Genomic DNA, 21,730 nt, shown 5'->3' on the forward strand with positions numbered 1-21,730 from the left:
GAAATTGTAACCAGACTGAGTTGAGTTACAGCAACCAGGAAAGGCACAATTTTTCTAAAGAAAACTCCTAGATCAGTCTGTGTCACAGGACTTACTTTGTGTTGTGGCCAGATCAGTGACAATGTAACAACCAACCCCTGTTAGAGTGTGAGTTGCAAGCAGTGAAAGACAGAGGGGAGAAAAGCAGTGAGAAAGAGAGAGCAGAATCCAGACTGGAGGCCTTACCCTGGGGCTGGGGCTGACAGGAGGAATCCCCCTGAGCCGATTGGGGCTCTGAGCCTGCGGCTGTGTCCAGCTCCCCTGGCCCCGACAGACCCAGGCCCCAACAGAGGTGTTCAGCAGAGGCAGAGGTGGCAGCAGCAGCTGCAGCAGCAGGGGGCGCTGTGGAGGGAGAGGGCACACCAGGAGCCTGGGATGAGGAGGGGGGAGACGAGACTGAGGAGGAAGACGGAGGGGGAGCTATGGGCGAAGGGAGAGGGGGTGGGGTAGGCGGGGGAGGTGGTGTTGGGCAGGTAATGCTGAGGGGGGTGTGGCCGTGTGGGATGGTCACAGGAGAAGGTGCGGGAAACATGGGTGGCCCATTGGGGGATGGCGAGGGAGGCTTTTGGGTGAGAGGGGATGGCGCGGCAATCGGGATCAGTGGCCTTGGACCGGTGGCCTTCCCCGGGGGGCTGCTTATCATGACCGGAGGTGAGGGAGGCAATGGAGTAAAATTGCACGCTGACCACACCACAGACTTGGGTGGAGGAGGAGTTGGAGCAGGGGCAGGAGCAGGGGCAGGCGGTGGGGCTTGGGGAAATGCCTGCTGTCGCCGTGGAACTGTGGCGTAGTGAGGCAGGACAGGATGGAAGGCAGAACCGAGTGAGGTGGCAAATCGGGAGGCTGAGTGCCTGAGTGGGGGGGTTGGGGGTGTTGTAGTGGAGGATGGCGACTGGGTCCCAGGAGATGGGTAAGTGGGCGTGGATGGAGATATGGGCGTGGAGGGGGTCCTGCCGTACTCCTGAGGTGTGGGGGTGCACAATGTGCTTTCGAAAGCTGGACGTGCGAATTGGACAAAACCGAGGTTGAGGACAAGACAGGACAGAAGCGGACAGAACGAAGGAAAGAAGGCAGGAAGGAAGCAGCCGTCGTGCACACAGAAGGGAAAGACAGCAGGTGAGGAAAGATAGACGGAAGAAGGGAGGGAGGAAAAAAGAGAAGGGGGCAGATGAAGCAGAAAAAACCAGCACAGAGCTAAACTAAAGTTTTCCTCCAGCTTGTGTGTATGTTCTTAGGCTAAGGTGATGCTACTGTGTTAGTAAACAGGTGTTAGCACTGAGGACACAGGCAGAGATAGAAAGCTTTCAGACTTCTGCTCACTGAAAGAAGAGGGAAAGAATGAACGTACTGAGGACAACAATCAAATGACAGCTTACCACTCATCTCACTCTGATATCTCACATAACAAATCCAAAGTATAGACGAATATACCAATGTCATAAAGACTATTCAACAGCAGCACAAACAGGTCCAGATAAATTAATTCTAGACATTAAACAATGAAAATTTCCTGAAATGTAATTGCAATAGTCATGCATGAATACAACAACATTAATATGATTAGCAGAACTAGGGGCTTGTCCGGGATAAGGTGATGAAAGTTATATGGATAATCGTACTTTTGAGCAGTGTGATAGTTGCATGAAGAATGATTCTGTAAAGCTGCCTTCACACATGCACCTTTCACATTTTAGGAAGAGTCAGGCTGCACTGTTGATAGTTTAATGATTGTAATGAGTATGCAGTATCGTCATACCTACATAATAACCAGAGATGGGCAGTAACGCGTTACTTTACTCGTTACTTGAAAAAAGTAAGGGATTACTATTGCAAAAACGGTAATTAGATTACTGTTACTTTCCCGTAGGAACGCTGCGTTACTGTGTTACTAAAACCGTGATTTTTTTCGAGAATGTCTCATGACAGTGACGTAAGCGAGTGCGACGTTCGTGACAACAGCTGTCTGCAGATCAACAGTGGATAATATATCGAGTGCGGGAGAGAGTATGAGCGTGCAGCGTTTAAAGCGTGGAAGCACTGACCTTACTTTGAGTTTGATTCCATAAAAAGTGACAAAAACATTAGCGTCCGTTGTGCGTGGGAAGAAAACTTCTTTTTACAGCGAAAATAATCCCCTAAACTTCCAATCAAGCACCGAGTAGCTACGACGTAATGGGAAACTCACAGAGAAACTCGTGGATTCTTCCACTGACCGCCGCGGCACACCTGCACCAGGGTAAACCTCCGCTTACGCCACTCCTGCTTTACAGGTGAAAATAGAGCAACAGGACCGCTGAGTCTTTGATTTTATTTATTTTCTGCTGTGTTTTACTTGTATCTATTTGAAAGACAGTGTAAACACACAAAAAAAATTATTTTATGTGCTGGAATGTGCAGAAAATAGGTTTAAATATTAAACAAATTTCTTCCAGTCAGAGAATGTTGCATATAATTAAATTTTTGCTTGATGCATAAAGTTAAACGATTAAAACTAATAAAAGAAGTTTTAAAAAGGGACCTTTCCATTTGATTACATTTTGTATGATGGATTATGCAGAAAAAGTAGAATTGGGCTGAAAGATCTATCGCTTTATCACCTATTCAGGTTGTCAATCGTGAAACTGAAGTAACTAAGTAATTAATTACTTTTGAAAATAAGTAATCAGTAAAGCAACGGGATTACTTTTTTGGGGAAGTAATTAGTAATTAGTTACTGATTACTTTTTTCAAGTAACTTGACCAACACTGATAATAACAGACCCATCTTTCTCATTTGAAAGACAACATTCTGAACCCAGTTCCTCAGCCTGGAGATCTTCCAGTTTGTAGTATACAGATGCATAGCTTATATGTCCAAATCAGAGTCTTTACTAGTAGATGGGATGCCCATATTGTAATTGGTGTCCATTATTTTTTAAACTGATGTTTTAAGAACAAGAAAGGGATAATACATTAAAATGTAAAGAAAACAAGAGTCAAATTGAGCCTGAGGCCGCTTTTACTTCTTTCACTTTAGAAAGTTAAGAAAATATTACATTTTGATGAGGAACCAGACCACAAGTATGCTTAGTTTATTTTTTCTCACCAACATTCATTTGTGTTGTTGAGAGAACAAGCACGCCACCCCCCAAAACAAAAAAAACAAAAAACAAGGCAGAAGTATGATTGGACTCAATGGGCCTACTATAGACTGATCTAAAAATTGCAGCAATAAAAAAAAACCCCATTATGAATGGAACATCAGGCACATTTAGATCAAGTAAGGTTTTTTGATTTTTGAATGATTTGATTAATTTTTAAATGTTTTTAAATATTTTGAACTTTTTGATCACACCTCATATTGCTTTAATGGGGTGTAGAAGCACATCTTCACGTCAAAAAGGAACAGTATGCAATGAATTCACATTAAATTCCCTCTCTTGTTCATTATGCATCTTAGCTTGGTCCCACCCTGTCTAATTACTTTGATTTTGCACCTCTAGTGCTTAGCATAGCCTAGACTGTGTTCTCTGTGCCTGCCATATGTTTTCAATGTTTGTGGATGGTGTAATCCTTACATCACCTTCTGCTCTACTTCACTTTACACGTGCTGCAATTCCACACCTGTATTTCCTAAGTTTTGCGAGTGGATTTTAGGTTTTTGCTCAGAGTAATACTGTGGAAGGGAATATTCACAAAAGATAATTTTGTGATTGTTTTTTATTGCAGATGTTAGATGTTCATATTAGCACCATTACTTGCGTAACCTCGGTTCTCAGAGTAGTACGAGTGAAAGTATCATGGGAAGGGCCTTCCTCATTGGCCGGTGATTGCAACGACCACGTTGGGCAGAATAGCCCACCTAGAGTTGTGCTAGAGTTATTATTCAAGATAAGCCCCTCATCTAGCTTCGCTTCAATGAGGACAGCTACCTGGTGAGAATTCTCACTCATGCTACTCTGAGAACCTGGATTACACAAGTAATCTCAAATTCTCAGACTCTCGCATTGCCAGAAATGCTCATCACTACCAATTCGCAAATAGCCCATCTATCCAAGTGAGGACCCCGAGCTTGTAATTAAGTGTTGCTTTTGCTACATTTTCCAAGGCCATGAGTGCACTGGTTGCCAGACTACTAGTATAGTAGACTGGCGCCTGCAACCCCCAATTTATATAACCAAGAGCAACTGCCTCCACAATCAAATGCAACATCCATTGGGTTTCAGCAATACCTTGGTCTGCCCTTGAGAAAACCAGAGTCCACGAAGAGTACATTGAAAGTGCATGAATGTTACTGACATGTTTAGCAGATGCTAAAGCTAGCAGCAAAACTGTTTTCAAACAGATGTTTTAAATCAACCTCCTGCAGAGGTTCAAATACGGGGAGGGCCATGAAGCCCTAATTAAATCTGTCATTGCCTCTCACAAGGCACCCAGGTCCACTGTCTAAAAGTTCTGTGAGCCCATTTTCACAGGACTATTTTTTATATAGAGTTACTGTAAATACTATATATTTTCTATATTAAGTTAAATTTAATTTCTTAATTGGACATAGTTTAAAAAAAAACCCAACTTTTTTTGCTGAAAAAATATGGTTCTACCACCATCTCATAAATTGGCAAACTTGTTTCTAAAAAGAAGAATTTAGAAAAAAAAAAAAACCATACAGCACAGCAATCACACAAGTTACAGCTAAAATCACACAATCAGCCCAAGTTCCTGTTAGATTCTGATTTGATTGTGAGATAGCATCCTAGTAGCTCCCTCACAGTCACTGCAGTGGTACTTCAGATTTTGTAAACAGCAATCACTGCACCCTGTTTCTTAGTGTTATTCTGCATGACATGTAGGGCTTTTACATGCACGTACGCACACACCAACACAAACATCCAACCCCAGGGGGGTTTCACCAGCATTCGACATGATGATGTATTTTTAGGCTCTGAGTCAGGCCACTGAACTCTGCCTGCCTCTGTGTGTGTGCTTATGCATGCATATGGTAATTGGCCAAGCGTGGCACTGAAGCATGCCATCCAACACAGCCTTCCCCGCTGACCCAGAGTTGGATTATAGGAAATTTCATTCTTATCTAACAACCAAGCAGCTCCAGTTTAGAACGCATACAACACTAGGGTGGCGTCTACCTACACCTCTACCCTGCTGCTCAATGTAAGCAGTAATTACACTTGACTGCAAATATTTGCACTCATTCTCTATGCTTGACTGAGGTGATGTGTTTGTTCAAAATTATTTTCCTCAGTCTCAGAGTTTATAAACTGTAGAATTTTAATTTGTGTATGAGCTGGCAGCACACTTTCTAACATAACACGCTAACTGTTGCATTCATGTGGAATCTGCTCACAGCGCCTGGCAGATGAGATTACTGTAACTCAGCACCAATGAGACTAGATGAAAATGTTAAAACAGAACGCTTCTCTTCATTCTTCAATACATTTCCTGTATTTCAAGTACTGCATCTAGTAACCTGTTTTGGAACATTCGGAGCGTTTCTACTGGAAAATTATCAACTGCTACTTCTGAGAAATGGACCAATTCTGCTTTTCCTTACTTTTAGTCATATGTGTACTGTTCCAGAAGTGGATGTTCATATTAAACATTGCAAAAGGGTCCAGTAATGAGGTCAGCATATGCGTGCAAATTCCTTGTGAGCTAAGTGCTCAGGCTTCAGACTGATGTTTCTAGCCTTGACGCTTTATGACATCAATGCGAGTAGGCATCCCAACATGGTCATCTCAAACACACAATGCTTCCTGTGAGCACAGAGGCCCCTCCCAGATGGCTCAAATTTTGTTTCCAAGCTGCAGCCAATCAGAAGGAGACTCTCTTAAACTCTCTTAAATGGAGGGAAAGGAGTTAAAAGGGATTAACTCCTTTCCCTCCGAATGAGGCTTCATTAATGAAGCCTCATTCAAAAAGTCACCATGAATACAAAGAAGACTTGGATATTTGAGTGCACTGCTAATGGACTTGATTCACCCACAGTGCAATGCAAAAGCAGGCACTGCTTGCTGCTGGAAAACTGAGTTGTTTTTTTAATTGGGATGGATGGATAAGAAGACAAAAAACAACCCCCCCCCCAACCAAACAAAACAAAAATATGCATTGTGGTTAAAGTATAACAAGTCTAAATATCACATCATCACTCAGATCATGTACCACTTTTAGGGAATTTTGTTTTATACCAACTGAAAACCACCACGCGTATAAATAAACTGTTAAATATTAACACAATAATGACACTGTATGAAACTGACACAAAAACTTCACTAAATGTTCAAATAACAAAAATGACCATTTTAAAATGTACTTTGGAGAGATAACTGAAAGATAACGCTTGTCATTGACTAGTCTATATTTACTGTGAGCCTGAGACAAACTGCTCCTTGGACAGAAAACAGTCACATTAGTAATATTGTAGTAGTAAAATTAGTAAAATGAAACAAGTGTGCGCAGCAGCAGAAACACAAAGTGGATTACTCACCAGCATTGGAGATGCGTCTCCCTCTCTCCCAGTCCTGCTGCTCTCTATCCAACTGCTCCTGCTGCTCCTTCTCCAGCCGCTCTCTCTCCACCTTCTCCCTCTCCATCAGTTCACGCTCGGCACGCTCCTGCTGCTCCTGGCGCTCCCGCTCAAGTCGCTCTTTCTCTGCCTGCGCCTCCCTCTCCTGATGCTCCCGTTCCTGACGTTCGCGCTCCTGACGCTCCAGCATCTCTCGCTCCAGGCGCTCCCTCTCTTGGCGCTCCCGCTCCTGACGCTCTCTCTCCTGACGTTCTCGCTCCTGGCGCTCCCTCTCCATCTCCTTCTGTTTCTGTGCCTCCTGAAGCTGCCTGGAGGAGCAAAAGAGATGCAGGAAAATTATGCAATTTAAAAAAGAAAAAAAGAAAAAGAAAAAAAAAGAAAATCATCTTTCAATCGCTTCTGTTGTCTTGGTCAAATTTCTCCAAATAAAAAAATAAATAATTTTTTTTTATTTGAGCCTCTTTGAGTCTACAATCAAATAATGTGTGCTGGTATTTTTTTTTTTTTTTTTTTTACAATGAACAGTTAGCTGTGGAGATGGGTTAAAAAACAAACAAACAAACAAAACAGGATAAAATGCTATGAATGAGTTTGATGCACATATTCACCATCATTACATAACACGTATAGAATAGAATAGAATTCAACTTTATTGTCATTGCACATGCACAGGTACAGGGCAACGAAATGCAGTTTGCATCCATCCAGAAGTGCTTTAGCCATGATATAGATATATTACAATATATATTAGCAATAATATAGATATGCAAGTATATTACAGAAATGGGTCATGTCATATGATAACAAATTTTCCTCGGTGCAATAACCATGCTGTTCAGCCAACTTCGCAACTTCACCCAACTTCGTTAAAATCTGTGCGCATTAAAAACACACACACACACACACACACACACACACACACTGACTGCCTGATGTGAAAGCCTGCTGCACAGAGCCAGGTGTGCCTGTCAGAGACACAGAAATATCAAAACTCTCACTGTGGCTTTTTCCCCTCACCTAAAATCTTAAAATGTGACCTTAATACTGTGTTCAGCACAGACAGTGGTTGCAGACTCATGTTTAGCCACTAGGTGTCAGCAGAAGGCAGCAGCAGAAGAACAGGGAAACAAGAAATGAACCATTTAAGCCATGTGAGCCAGTGTGAGCACTTCTGTGTGCCTGCATGTGGAAATGAAATCAAGTGCAACTTAAGGAGGCCATTTTTAATTTGCTATAGCTCAGATTCTGCGCAAAGATCGCTGCAGGTAAACCATTCAGTTTACAAGAATATAAAAAAAGAACACAATAGGAAAAACTATCATGTTTGAAAAATAAAAACTAATACTTTAACACCTTTTTAGAACCTTAACTAGAAGGTAAGACCAAACAATATTTAAATGGTGCACTATAATTAAACAAAAAAACAAAAACACAGTGAACTGATAAGAAAAAGAAGACATTTTGAGACCTTTTCTCTGATTTCAACCATCAGATTTTCTACTTTGTGCACTGGGCTACTATGCAGATTGTAGCAATGACTCCATGAGGATGTAAGCACAGACTCAGTATGCTGTGCAGCAGAGCTTACTGGGGGTGTAAGCTGATATTGCATTAAAAGGTTTTAAAAAGCACAATAGTTACAGGTTAGAAAAGTGTAAACGAAAAGACGAACACCAAACTGTTAAATGGAGGGGAGCTTATGGCCTCCAGTATCCAGAACCCTATGGAAAAAGCCCATATTTGTAGACCAGTTTGGTCTACAAAAATGGTCTGCCTCTCAGCGCTCTGTGGTGCTACATTTTTTTATTTATAATTCCCTTTTTGGTCCGATACTACAAGGTGTTAGTGGACTGCCTCGCGGTCACCATTAAGCCATATGGATTGCGTATTTGAAGACTTGCTCTTCTCTAGAGCAGGTTATGCTCAAGATAAGAGATCAACACACAGCCCCACCCCCCAGCGCACTTCTGAAACATAATGTCCACTCCAGGAAAAGCCTGTGGAGCTCAGTAAGTAAAAAGAGACTGTCTCAACACCACTTCACACCAATGAGACTTCAGCTGAAAGAATACAACTACACGCTAAAAGGAGGAGTCCTTTTACATCTAATTTCATTGTAATTACTGACAAATAAGAGCGAGGAGAATTCTGCAACCATACACGGCATGCTTTTCTCCCTTTAAATAGACTTTAAAAAGTGAATTTTAAATAAATACAATTCTTCAAGCTATACAGTGCTTTTCCAAACAATCATACAGCAGTTTTTACACTCTATAGTGTGCTTTTACCAACACACACACACTCACACCGCGCACATGTTCAGTCTGTATCATGTGCTTAGCTTTTTCAGATGATAGTTTTTCTTAGGATGAGTGAAGCCAGATAATGGCCATGTTGAACTATCTTCATAGGACAGATCCCTGCTCCATTGAATGCATATGAAATCATGTACCAGAGCCATGCAGCACTCCGATAGACTTTTGGGTACAAATAAATAAAGTGTGTCTGTGTAGGGTGTGAACTGGGGGAAAGTACAAGAGATAAAATGCGAGGCAGAGAGCAGGTGCAAACAGCGGGAAGGTGTAATCTGTCAGGTTCACACACACACACACCTTTAATTTCATTGGAAAGCCTCGACTGTGTTGTCATAGCCTGATTTACGGGGTCATAAATTATACTTGTTGCAAATAAGTGAGCGTTACATTCATAAATTACACAACCAAGAAGAGAGATGGTGGGAAATTAAGTTAAACGCCAAAGGGCACTCCCCTCTCCCTTTCTCTCTCACACACACACACACACACACACCAAATGAGACGCTGTCACATCGCTTGCGCTCACTCATCCTGTTTTTCTGAAAGCTGACTCACAGCTAAAAGTCAATCATCAGCACAAATGCTGCTTAATGCAAACTCCCTTTGCTTCCATCTGCCGGAGGGGTACACAAAAACTGCACTCGGCCTAATGCACTAACACACACACACACACACACACACACACACACACACACACACACACACACACACAGGGAGGAAGGTTTGGATTTGTGCTCTCACACAGTAGCATATATGTTGATTGTTCACTTCTAAGCCAAGGCAAGCAGGTGACTTCAGTTACTATAACAAGAAAAGGGTGACCGACCTAACACCTGTTTCAAATCCTATATTTACCCTTTTAATTTTAAACTGCAGATTTTGAATTCTGCACAGCTTCCCAGGTAAGGTATAAAATGAGACCAGATTCACCTTCTACATAATATGACAGACAGAATTAACAACTGTTCACAGTGGAAGCTTACCTGGGATCACTACAGTCAAAAGACAACTGAAAGTAATTTAAATGTGACAGCACAGCTCTCTTCTGGGACTTACCCACTCTTCTGTGCTTACACACTCACTCGTCACTTTGTTAAATATATCTGTTCAACTGTTCATTAATGCAAATATCAAATTAGCCAATCAACTGGCAGCAACTCATTTAGGCATGCTGAGATGGTTAAGACAACCATCAGAAGTTCAACGTGAGCATCTGAATGTGGCAGAACTGTGATTTAAGTGTTCTGTGGGTAAAAACGGCTGGTTGATGTCAGAGGATAAAAGCCAGAGTACTCTGAGCTAATAAGAAAGCAACAGTAACTGAAATAAGGATGGAAAGATGGAGAGAAAAGAATGATAGAAGGAAAAGGTGGAAGAAAGCGAGCCCATGGAAAGTTGCTCCCTCCTTAACTCCCTTGTCTGCCTGTCACTCACACACTTAAACCGTCCCAGTTCTCACGATGTCTCAGTTGTGCATTGATGTAATTACAGAACGGAGCAAACCTGGATTCATGGCCAATGAAAGTGCAGCACAGCCATGTCTCTGAGGATTTCAGTCTTCTCTGGAGGCTTTCCAGATCTACAATAATCTACACTCTGATGGCAAATTAGTCCCTGTGGGATCCTCAGCGCTGCAACAGCATCAGAATATCTTCGGGATTAAAAATAACTCATGATGTCATGGTTGATGGCAGTAAAAGAAGTTTCATCAGGAAGAGGTCCACGTTTTTCATTCATTTTGCAATTTTCTGTGTGATGATGGTCAAAGTGCTAGCAGCAAAATGTTAGCAGGGAAGTAGGCACCTGGTGCAATTTGTCAACCAGCAATGTTGGAAGTTATCTTAAAGCCTTTCTCTGTTCTAAATCCATATGTGCTTTATTACTCAGACAGGGAAAGTGCAGAAATAATCCTCTGTGAAAAGGATGACTGCTCCAATCAGCTGCTGTTGAGATGTTTGTGGGTACACATGAAAACACCTACGGGTCACTCCTAAAGCTTCATGATAATTTAATAGTTTGCAAGATTTAATTCCATCTGGTCCTAGAGATTAAACCAAAACACTGCCTGATGGTCAGAACATGAACAGCCTGGCAGTGATGCAACCCACTAGCAGGACTGATTATAACAGTTCAAAGACCTTCTGTAGTGGGTCCTTGGAGCCCTTATCCACTGGTAACTACTGTGTTCAACTGCTAAGAATTAGATTTATAATGGTTCTCCCAAAAACACTGCTCACATCATGTGTTATTAGTAACAACCACAAGTTATTTAAGATGAAGTTGTTTTGTGTATTATTTCACTCCATTTCTGTCAGAATTACATCTAAAATTGTAAATTACATCATACAGAACCATACCTCAAAATCTACATGTTTTATATTAGATATTAGTTAAGTTACAGCAAATGGAGTGTTAAAAATTTTACACCAACCAATCACTGAATCCAAGCACAGTGGTTTAAAAAAAAAACAAAAAACAAAAAACATGTCTTGAACTTTTCCCAATACTGGAGGTGATCCAGTGCAGCAAGTTTGTGCAGCAAGTTTCCACACTGCTAGCCTCTCCCAAGACTGTAAGCTAAAGAGACTAGGTGATTCACTGGAGAGTACACCAACTGTCGGGACAATGTGCAGCATAATAAAGGTTATCTTTATCAAGGGACAAGTTCCAAATTAGAAGTAAGAATATTCATAGCCAACATTTTACCTTTCAGCCTCTTTTAAAACTTCTTAAACTCATTTCGAGCTCTATATTTTTATTCTGGGATAGTAGAGAATAGCTTGGCATAAATCACAGTCTAGACAAATCCCGATTTAGCTGGTTGAATTTCAGATCCCTCACTGAAATTCTGATTAACTGACCCTACAAACAGAAGGTTTGAACTGCAGGTGGGTGGGGCTGCTGCGCTTAGTTGTATTTTTACACATTTTTAACAAAACGTTCCCATTGAAGAGTGTGAAGGGTGTCTCAAGACCTTTGCACAGTGCTGTATATATGAGAGAAAATAAAAGCAGACTAGTAGCATCTATGCTACAGAACTGTGTTCCCACAGGGACTTTTGTTGTAGGGGTACATTCTGACAAAGAAACATGAACTCCTAGAGATAGTGTAATTTGTCTTGTGTGCTCTCCCTCTGGTGACGGAGGTGTACTTGCTGAATCAGTTCTAATTAGAGCGAAGAGGCAATCTCAGCTCTGCTGTCAGGGTTGGAGTTTGTTTTGTTGTAGTTAAATGCCTCTGCTGGTGTTGATGAATGTCTTTAGGCTCAGAGGATATTCACGCTCTTGACTGGTGCAACTTTTTGCCCAGAAAAGGACATGGGAATCATGACTTTGACGTTTCAGGTCCCCAGCCTGAACATACAGGTTTCAGTGCAGGGCCATCCCTTTGTCTAAGTGCGATAAGTAGTAGTGTGCCAGCAGCTGGACAAACGTATACACAAATGCTAAAATTTATGAACGTAACACACGCACACAGCATTCTTCTAAGAGGGAGATCATGACATTCCTACACAGTGAGCACACCAACTTAAAATATCCCATCTGGAGAGACGTGGTCATGAAGAGTGTGAATGTGGTTAAATGTGTGTTCTCTTGTATCTGTGTACGGGAGGGAGCAGAGCGCCTGTAGTCTATCAGGGGGACACCTTTGAGGTTATGACACAGTGTAGCCTTTCAGCTGATGTCATGTGATAATAATAAGCACATTCCTGTTCAGTGAGAGCAGCTTCTCCCACAGCCGGAACTTCAAGCACACTCACACTCTTTCATTAATAGCAACAGATGAGGAAATAGTTTTGTCACAAACGCTTTTATGGACGGAGAAATGAGCCTAGTGAAATTCCTGTTAATACTGATACACAGTCAGTGTCTGTTAATGGAAATAAATCCATAATATAAAGCAGCCTGTGAATCTGGGCCAGTTTACAATTAACCTTTGCAAATGTAAAATTTTACTTTAGAAACTAATAACTTCTGTTTCCGGTTTAGTTGTCATTCCATAAATTCTTTAATTGCTCCACTCCACTGTAAATAGTTTCACAAAATGTATCAAAAAGCACATCTATCCATTCAGCTCATATTCTAATGTGTGAAATTTCCTCCTCATAAGCAGAGGTGAAGATGGATGGATGGAATTCCATTAAAACCATCCAAACAGCACAAACACAGTGACAGGTTCAGTTTAGTGCCTCTGATTGGCTGTGGATAACAGGCATTACCTGCCAGTCAAAACAGTCACACACAGTTCTAATGAAATTTAAATGGGTGATTTACACCCCAAATAACTTTAACTCTTTTATTTACCAGATTAAACAAGTTATGGTCATGACTGAAGTCGGGCATTTTTAAACATGGAGTCTATCAGGACTGATGTGATTTTGGAACAAGCTTCAAGTGACCGTTGGGGAATAGCAGTTTGCATACTTTGTGTGGTTCAAAAAAAATCTTTCCAAAGTTTTTACAGTTTTCTGTCTAGGAGGCAGAGTTCAGCATCTTTTCTCTTTTCCAGAAATCTTTTATGGAATTCCATTCTGGAACTGACAGCGTTTAATAAAGCAGAGTATGTCGTCACTTCCAGGAAACCGATGTAACAACTACCACATTAAATTCCCCTTTCTATACAGTGCTGTCTTATTTCCTGTCTCCAGTGGATGAATCAAAAAACGAGCTCCCCTTCCCTCCGCATCCCTCTATGCCTCGCAGGGAAACGTCACAGGATTCAAAGCTGTGAAAAGCCTCGTGCACCGTTTAACTGGCGTCTCACTCGCCTCGTGACAAGCGTTGCTGGGAAACCGTTGCTATGCAAGTGTGGGCGGTGGCGCGGCCTGAATCTCGGCATGCACGTACATGCATATGCACACACGTTCCTTTCGTCTTTGCAAAAACTTTGAGATACTCAGGAAGTCGGGAAGGATTTGGGATGATATTGAAAACATCAAAAGGCTTACAGTCAAAACTGAGAGGCATGAAACAGAGGGAGAGAGCTGCACAGGCACAATGCAAACAGCGATAGAACAGGATCTGCAGTCAGGCTGTAAGGATCAAAGAGCTGCAAATGTTCTCAATAGGAGTTAATATTTTTAGTTAGGCAAGAAGTATTAAAAAAAATTATAAAGACTACTCTTGATGAACTAAAACTAAATAAATAAAGAAGTATATATGGTGGGAAAGTAGTATAGGTCAAAAACAAATCAGTCTAAAGTGAAAGAAAAAGTTTGAGTCACCATCATGTTCAGCTTCATCAGTATTGGACAGGAGTCCCTATAGCAGTCGCAGCGTGGAGGCTCTTCCACACCAGCCCATCACACAATCATTACACACCATTTCTGTATTTCCAGCAAGCTCTAACGGACAGTAACTGAGTGACTATTAACCGAATACCTTAGTAATTAATTAAGTCTGCGACACAGCTCGCTGAGAGCGACACTTTTTGAAGCAGCATTTAGGGCCGTCACAAGCTCCCATTTTTACAGCATAATAGGTCCACTTTAACAATGTGAGGAGAAGAAGCCAACAGAATGAGGGCTTCTCCTGCCACTTCTATATTCTTGTTAAACCATGTCATGTTTTTATTATTGACTATAGTGGTTATCCAGAGAGGGAGACGTTTCATTATGTCCCAGAATACTGGAAAACAAAGAAGCTCACATTCTGTCAGCTTTAATCAGATACAGAATAACTAAATAAAGCTAAACTGAGAGCGAATTATTGTATGAATATTTCAATCTGTGGCTTTAAGACATTCGGGTGTTTAAACATCGAGCTGAAAATGATGTCACAATCTGGCTTTGCCATTTTGCCACAAGTGACAACTGCACTGAAACTCCTGGGACACTCAAGTCTGGCAAAATCTGCTGGCCAGCTGGAGTCAGCGGCTTGCTTGATTGGCTCACAGGACAAGGAAGTGTTGTCTGAATGGACAGGAGCCCAGATGGACCATATGGACCTACTCTATGAAGAATCTAGTCCAAATGTGCAATATACACATAGACACACTCGATGTGTCATGTGACCCACTGATAAAAGAGCCCAACCCTGCTATCAAAGCAATCGGTCTTTGAGTTTTGAGTGTGTGCTTGCATGCAAAGAGTGTGGATTAATATCCAGCACTGTCATTTGAGAATATCTACGGATATCAGCACAGGTTTGTGAGAGCGCTCGTTTCCACCAGCAGCTGCTGTGCTCTTACCTTCGAGCTCCTTCGCTAACAGCTAACAGAACCTGAGCAAAAACACACATGCATCTTTATCCTCTCCCATACTTCCATCCTCTCTTTCATTCAAGGCGATGCAACACATTTCCTCTTTCGCTCTCTCCCCCGACACACTCACTTGCACCCACACAGCACACGGCTATTTATAACACAGCCTATTATTTCCAGCTCGTGTCTTTTTAATCTGAGGGTAGTACCCTGCATTTCTGAACAGGTGGTTCAGCTTCACTTTTTCCCTTAGCTGCAGAATGAATACATGCAACAAATCACTCACTCCTGAAGTGGCATTGTCTGCTTGCTTTCATTCATCTATGTATTCATGAAAAGGAGGAATACTAAGAGGGGGTGGACCGACAAACAGGGAAACGTGCATCATTTTCCCCTCCTATCATGTGACTCAGTGGAAAATCCCATCACAGAGATGTTTGGATATTCTGGCCTTTCCACAGTAGAAGGATCTCAGTGTTTGCTTCTCACACAGAGCAGAGACCCACAAGTGAGCAAGACAAAGCCACACTGATGAGTATGGAATGAGTCTGAATGAACATGTGTGGTTAACTGAGGAACGAGGTGGATCTCAAAATGAGGCAGAGAGGAATTTGGAGAGGGGGAAAGACAATTTCAGTATATCCACACTCTCAATTTCTTTATTCACTCCCAATCTCTATCATTCACACAGCACAAGGCTGAATGATTCCTGATGAACAGCAGAGAGCAAACAGAAATTAAATATTAGCTCCTTTGATGATAGTGTCTGCAATTATTCATAACAGACATGAAACAGGCTGGATGAGACAAAGGTGTCAAAGACAACTTATAAGACAACATAAAATAAACGTCAGTGAAACTTATGAGTGGATTTATTTCTCCAGGTTATTATTTTTGTTTAAGTGCTTCCCAATAAAGATTAAAAATAAGATAAATTACAAACAGGGAGTGAAAGATGAAAGACTGAAGGTGGTGAAACACTAGCTCTCTCTTCAGCTACTTTAGCCATAGTCTGATGCTATGCTAGCTCTTCTTTGGCATAACCTGACCCCGAACTAGACCCAGAAGTGTTTCCTTAATAATGCTGTAAGATGCTGGCCTATCAAGTTAGTCTACCAGTAGAATAAGAGACAGAACCTCTGTGATTAATCTGCATCAAAATGTCAGTAAACTTCCTGCTAGGATTACAAATGTTGAGCAGTTTTTGAGATGTGAACTTGGCCACCTTATCAAAGTTACAGCCAGTAGTCAAGGGAAGCAGCAGAGGCAGTTTCCTAATGTGGAAGAAGTGAAAAGTTGTGAATACTTTCCAAATGCACAGTATAGAGCTCAATGAGTTAGAGCCTGTTATTGAAATAGGACACCACTGAGGCTGTTTGTGACATTTGTTCCCTCAAAAACCCCTCCCTTCTGCAATCAAGTGTAAGTGGTTTTATTAAAAAGTGGAAAAGTTTAAGAGAAACAGCAACTCCTGACCACAGACCAAAGATATAAAGTTAGAGCCTGGTTGCTAGGGCTGCCACGATTAGTCGACTAGTCACGATTACGTCAATGACAAATTTAATAGTCGACACGTCGTTTAAAGCCTCGTGAGATCCTGAAAGACGCAGGAATAAGTAGTAGGATTTAAGAGTGTAATAATGGATTGAAACAGAAGATGGCAGCACTCCATGTACAAGGATGCCAGCTGCCGTTAAACCCCGAAGAAGAAGAAGCAACTCCAGTATCATAGCTGTGTCCAAATTCAGGGGCCGCATCCTTCGGAGGCCACATTTGAGGGCCGATTACGTTACAGCGACGCAACGAAGGCTTTCCAAATTCGAAGACTTCTGCAATTCCCAGATTTGAAGGATGGGTCGGGCATATCCTTTGTGGCCCAACCTATCCCAGAATTCATAGCACGGCTCAGCCAATTCCAGTTTCCAACAATGGTGGCAGCTACTTAGTTTTAATTTTAATCTTATTACTCTTTCTGGGTCACAAAATAAACTTTTAACATATTTTCAGGCGAGAATGTAGGTGTGTAAACTTCAAATATCTGCCCAGTTTATCAAGACATCACATATTTGTAAAAGTGCTCCTACGTTTTCGGAGACATCTAGACAGGGTTCAAGGCTCACTAGAGCCTGCGAGATAACTTAGATAACTGAAAACTGTTGTTGTTTGGCTTTTTTCAGTGTTTTATTTGTTCCTGAGTAAATTTGTTTGGCTGAGATTAAAGTTACAGTTTTCACATAGCTGAATAAACGTCAAACAGAAAACTGATTAAACAAAAGTGTGAGATGGTAGAGAATTTACTCCAGTGTCCTGTTATATTTTAGATAGCAAGGAGCAGACAGCTGAGTTTATTAAAGTCCACTGAGACAATCTGCAAAATTCATTAAAAGTTTAATAAACTATCATCTTGTCTTTATTTTTAGTTAGCACATACCTTAAACACTTCAAGCTGTAAGCTAATGATAGTTATATAAGCGCAGATGCACGCTGATGCAATAAGCTGTATGCATGCATGATCCGATTAGTTGACTAAATCGCAAAAATAATTTGTGACTAGTCGACTATTAAATAGTCATTTGTGGCAACCCTAGTGGTCGCAAGTGCTGCAAGAGTCATCAGTCATCAGTGCGCTGCAACTTGATAACTACAGTTTATCAGTCAAACATCCTCTGGCATTAATGTCAGGTGACAGTGCCAACCACTACACCACCATGACACCACATGTCCTTAACTTTACCTAATTTTAGGTGGCCATAGCTCTCTAGCATTGCTAAAATACTGTCTGAAACCACATCAGTCTTCCTGATGTAGAGCCTTGGCTATGAATATGAGCCATAGTTGATCCCACAGCAACACAAGCTACCCGCTGAAGTTTAGAAAATTTAGAATTAAAAGGCTCAAAAATGGCTTTTAGATTGCCATGGATTAACTACGGGTGTGTCTACAGTCAGATGAAAACCACAAACCTTTCGAGTGATTAGCTGAAGTAGGCAGGATGTACAGTGGAGGTAAACAGAGCCAAGACTGAATTCACGTGTTGGACAGTTTGGTCAGATCAGCAAACACTACAAACTGACCCTACAAATTAAAATCCCATGATGACCGTTTCACAGATGTTCCAATAAACAGTCAACAAAACCAGCTGGATCACAGAGAGTGGTGTAATGAGGGGATGTAAGACAGCCATCTGTTGTTCAAAAAGTAATATTTGTAAACCCAAGAGTCCAAAGCTTGCAGTGAGTTTGTGTTTCTTTTAATAAAGCAGAAAGGTTAGTACTAATGCGCATTTAATTTTTACACTACTCTCCTCACATCGCCTCTTCTCCCGTCACCGACCCCCTCGCTTTTCTCAACCTATGTTCTCTTTGATCCACACATCCTTTGCACACTCTTCCACGGGCTTGACAGTAGCCTCTGTATCATAAGATGACCTCCGTCACGTTTTCACTTCCTGCCTGTCTGTCATCTGCTGCTAAGTGTGGAATGTGACTGGAACTGGGAACAAGAGCATGGAAGGGAAGGTAAGAAGGAAGAGATCGATGACAGCAGGCAGAGACAAAACGGTAAAAGAGAAAAGCAATAGGGAAGTAGGAAAAAAAGCAAGAAGAAATGGAGGGGACGCCAGCTGCCAGATTCAAGTTCCCCTCCAACACAATTAGAAGTACTGAGGCCCACTTTCACAGAAATCACTGCACTTTTCCATTTATTTCTAATAATGAGATAAACTAAAACAAGTAATCTAATGTTTCCTTCCACTATGGGAAGAAGTTTGGTGGGTGGCCATGTCAAAAACACCATATAGATTATTGCATTTTGCATGTGTCTGCAAGTCTAAGTTCCCTTTGAATTTTGCAGGAATGCAAAGATGATTTTGCAGTATGTTGGAAAAATCTGTCTTAAGCATTACTGGACTTGCTGTGGCAGCCGGTTAAAAAGGTGCATGTAAACAGTCTAAGTAGTCTATGCCAGAAGCACAAATGCAACACCGTTCTAATCAAATTACAAAATCCCCCCCCCCCAAAAACAAACAAACAAACAAACAAACAAAAACAAAACAAAACCCCAAAACAAAGACCCCAGTTCAGCCAAAACCCACATTTACTCAATGCCTTCACTGTCTCGCAGTACACAATACTTTAAAATAATGACGTGTTCAGCAGGATTGGAGTTTGGTTATTTGGAGAATCATCACATTTGCAATGTGCTTGAACACCTGGATTGATCATGTTTCAAGTGTTACACATTTCACTTTGATGCCCCTATTTATTTCTCACTTCACTGTTAACTCCACGTAGTTGTAATAAGGTGTTGTTGGTTGACTCATGTGGCGCATTAAGACAAAACTATTAAGACAGCCAAGGCGTCTCAAGAATTGCTCTGCCTGTGAGAGTGCTGAACAGGTTCTGAACCTTAGCCAACAGCTGTGCTCCATTAATGCAGCCCGGTGTGTATCCATGTAACTGTGTGTGCAGCTGTTCCATGGTTTCTATATTACCTCAAGAACAAGTGGCCTTGTATGGAGAAGAAAAACAAGGTTTTGTTTGAGTGTATGCGCGCATAAGACTGTATATCCACAGCATTCAGAGGCCTTATGTTACAGCTGAGCTTTGCTGGTGTCACTAAGCACATAAAGATGACAATTGTTATTCTCTGCCGTTAATCATTTTAAAACAATAATACAGCCCAATCTCTGAGCATAGCTACTATTTTACCATTTGTTTATACTTAAATTTGGCCCACGGCTTTAAACTGTTCCCACAGACTGTATCTAAAAGATGGACCTCACCCACTGATGAATAATCTTATTTTATTTTCTTGATTTGCCATCACATTGCACGCTCAAACAGAAGTGACTCAATCACAAGAAGGTCTGTTCTAATTCCCACCTTGCTTTATCATTGTTCTAGGCATTAACCAGGGCCTTACAAACTTAACTTACGAAATAATCACCACTGTGTGCATAAAAATGCATGGTATGTCCTTCAATATCAATCATACAGATTATTCAATAACTTCTGTAACAAAGTAACGACATAATGGCTTGATCAGTATGAGGAGAAGAAGAGAGTGCAGGCAGAGTGGACATTGGTGTCAGAGGTGATCTGTGACAGATGGTAGTGAGACCTTACCAAAGAGAAAGAAGGAAAACTAAAAGTGGCAAAGTGTAAATGTTAGGATTTTTACTGAGTGTGAACAAGATGGACACAATTAGAAATGAGCATGTCAGAGGGACAGATCGGGTTCAGAAACTTGGAGCTACTGTTAGAGAGGCTAGGTGAGATAGTTTGGACATGTGCAGGAGGAGGGAGTCTGGATAATATAGGCAAAAGGATGGCGCAGATGGAGCTGCCAATCAGGAGGAAAACAGGAAGACCACAGGATGGATGTAGTGAAGGAGGACATGTAGAGGGTTGCTGGGATACGTTGAGATGGAGGCAGATTATCTGTTGTGGCTCCCTCTGAAGGGAGCAGCCGAAAGCCAACAACAATGAAGACGTAGCAGTAACTAATCTGATTACTGGATTTAGAGAGCAGGGAGGAGGAACGTAGTAAAGCGATGAGTTGAGAAAGGGAAATTATGTTTGGTGCAGTAAAGTGTGGTCAGACCAGAAACAACGGTCTTCTTCTGCTAACACAACATTAATTCTCTTTACAAGCATCTGCACAGACAGCATGCTAACATGCTAAAACAAAATTAGAAGCAGCAAAGCAGCCAAAGCCTGATCTTCAACAGGTAACAAAAGCAGTGGTTAGTGTTGTAGCATCCATTTCTACCTGTCCTGTTCCTACAGCAGGAATAGGACCTGGTTTACAACTTTGTTGACAAAGATCCTGTGTGCATCCTCATTAGGACAGGGACATGTGTCAGCATGTGGGAATATAAGCTTTAGGCTTATATCAGCAGTCCCCGACCTTTTTTGCGCCACGTACCGGTTTATGTCAGGCAATATTTTCACGAACTGGGCTTGAGGTGTCACGGATAAATACAACAAAATCAGTACCAGTACCAAAAAAACAAAAGATTTACTCATAACACAAGGGAAAAGACTAGAGATGGACCGATCCGATATTACGTATCGGTATCGGTCCGATACTGACCTAAATTACTGGATCGGATATCGGAGAAAAATAAAAAATGTAATCCGATCCATTAAATATCACGAAAGCAGCTCACAAAACTTGCGACACGCCGTAACTCACCTCAGAACGTTAGCACGTCGGAGCAGTATGCATCACGTGATAGAGCGGCTGTGGCATGCAGGACCGGTCGGTGGTCTGGATAGCATTTGGAGCTTCGCTAGCAACCCGGCATTTCATCTCCGACAAAGTTATCCCCGAGAGAAGTACAGCAAGTGTGTAAGTCCATCTCTGAATGTTTGTAAAGCATTCCTGCATTAAGCTTAACAAGCGACTGCCTCTTCTTGCTGCTACTTCAATCATGAAACTGCTTAACGATCAGCTGATCGGCTTTTCTGTCGCGAGTCCGTGTCTCTAGTTTGCTTTTGGCCCACTTTGCACCAGAAAGAGGAAACCAGCGGATAAACAACAGCAGCACGTTTAAGCTTGATCAGCTGTTGTTAGAATTTATTTAATATTACTTTCTACTCCAGGATCTTTTTCTACGTAGCTGACGCTGGTAACTGTGCAGGGGCGGATC

The 21,730-nt window shown here is 41.6% G+C and overlaps 2 protein-coding genes across 12 annotated transcripts in view; one reads left to right on the top strand and one right to left on the bottom strand.

The window, feature by feature from the left end:
* enah (ENAH actin regulator) overlaps window positions 1–21,730 on the bottom strand; it is a 141,679-nt gene that overhangs the window by 14,878 nt on the left and 105,071 nt on the right. For 7 of the 11 annotated variants that reach the window (XM_082505299.1, XM_082505296.1, XM_082505300.1 and 4 more), the window contains 2 exons: window positions 6,521–6,867; window positions 226–1,035 (listed from right to left, as the gene is read on the bottom strand). In XM_082505299.1, the coding sequence (XP_082361425.1) occupies window positions 226–1,035; window positions 6,521–6,867 (1,157 nt within the window). The remainder of the gene's footprint in view (window positions 1–225; window positions 1,036–6,520; window positions 6,868–21,730) is intronic. The other 4 variants (XM_082505303.1, XM_082505302.1, XM_082505295.1 and 1 more) reach the window with 2 other exon arrangements.
* The window catches only part of LOC309689130 (putative ribonuclease ZC3H12D), a 184,528-nt gene continuing 183,944 nt past the window's right edge, over window positions 21,147–21,730 (top strand). Inside the window, exon 1 of the mRNA XM_082505320.1 lies at window positions 21,147–21,429. Coding sequence (XP_082361446.1) covers window positions 21,301–21,429 — 129 coding nt within the window. The 5' untranslated portion in view covers window positions 21,147–21,300. The remainder of the gene's footprint in view (window positions 21,430–21,730) is intronic.

The sequence above is a fragment of the Aulonocara stuartgranti genome (assembly GCF_965226115.1).
Source record: "Aulonocara stuartgranti genome assembly, chromosome: 15".
NCBI classification, from domain to species: domain Eukaryota; kingdom Metazoa; phylum Chordata; class Actinopteri; order Cichliformes; family Cichlidae; genus Aulonocara; species Aulonocara stuartgranti.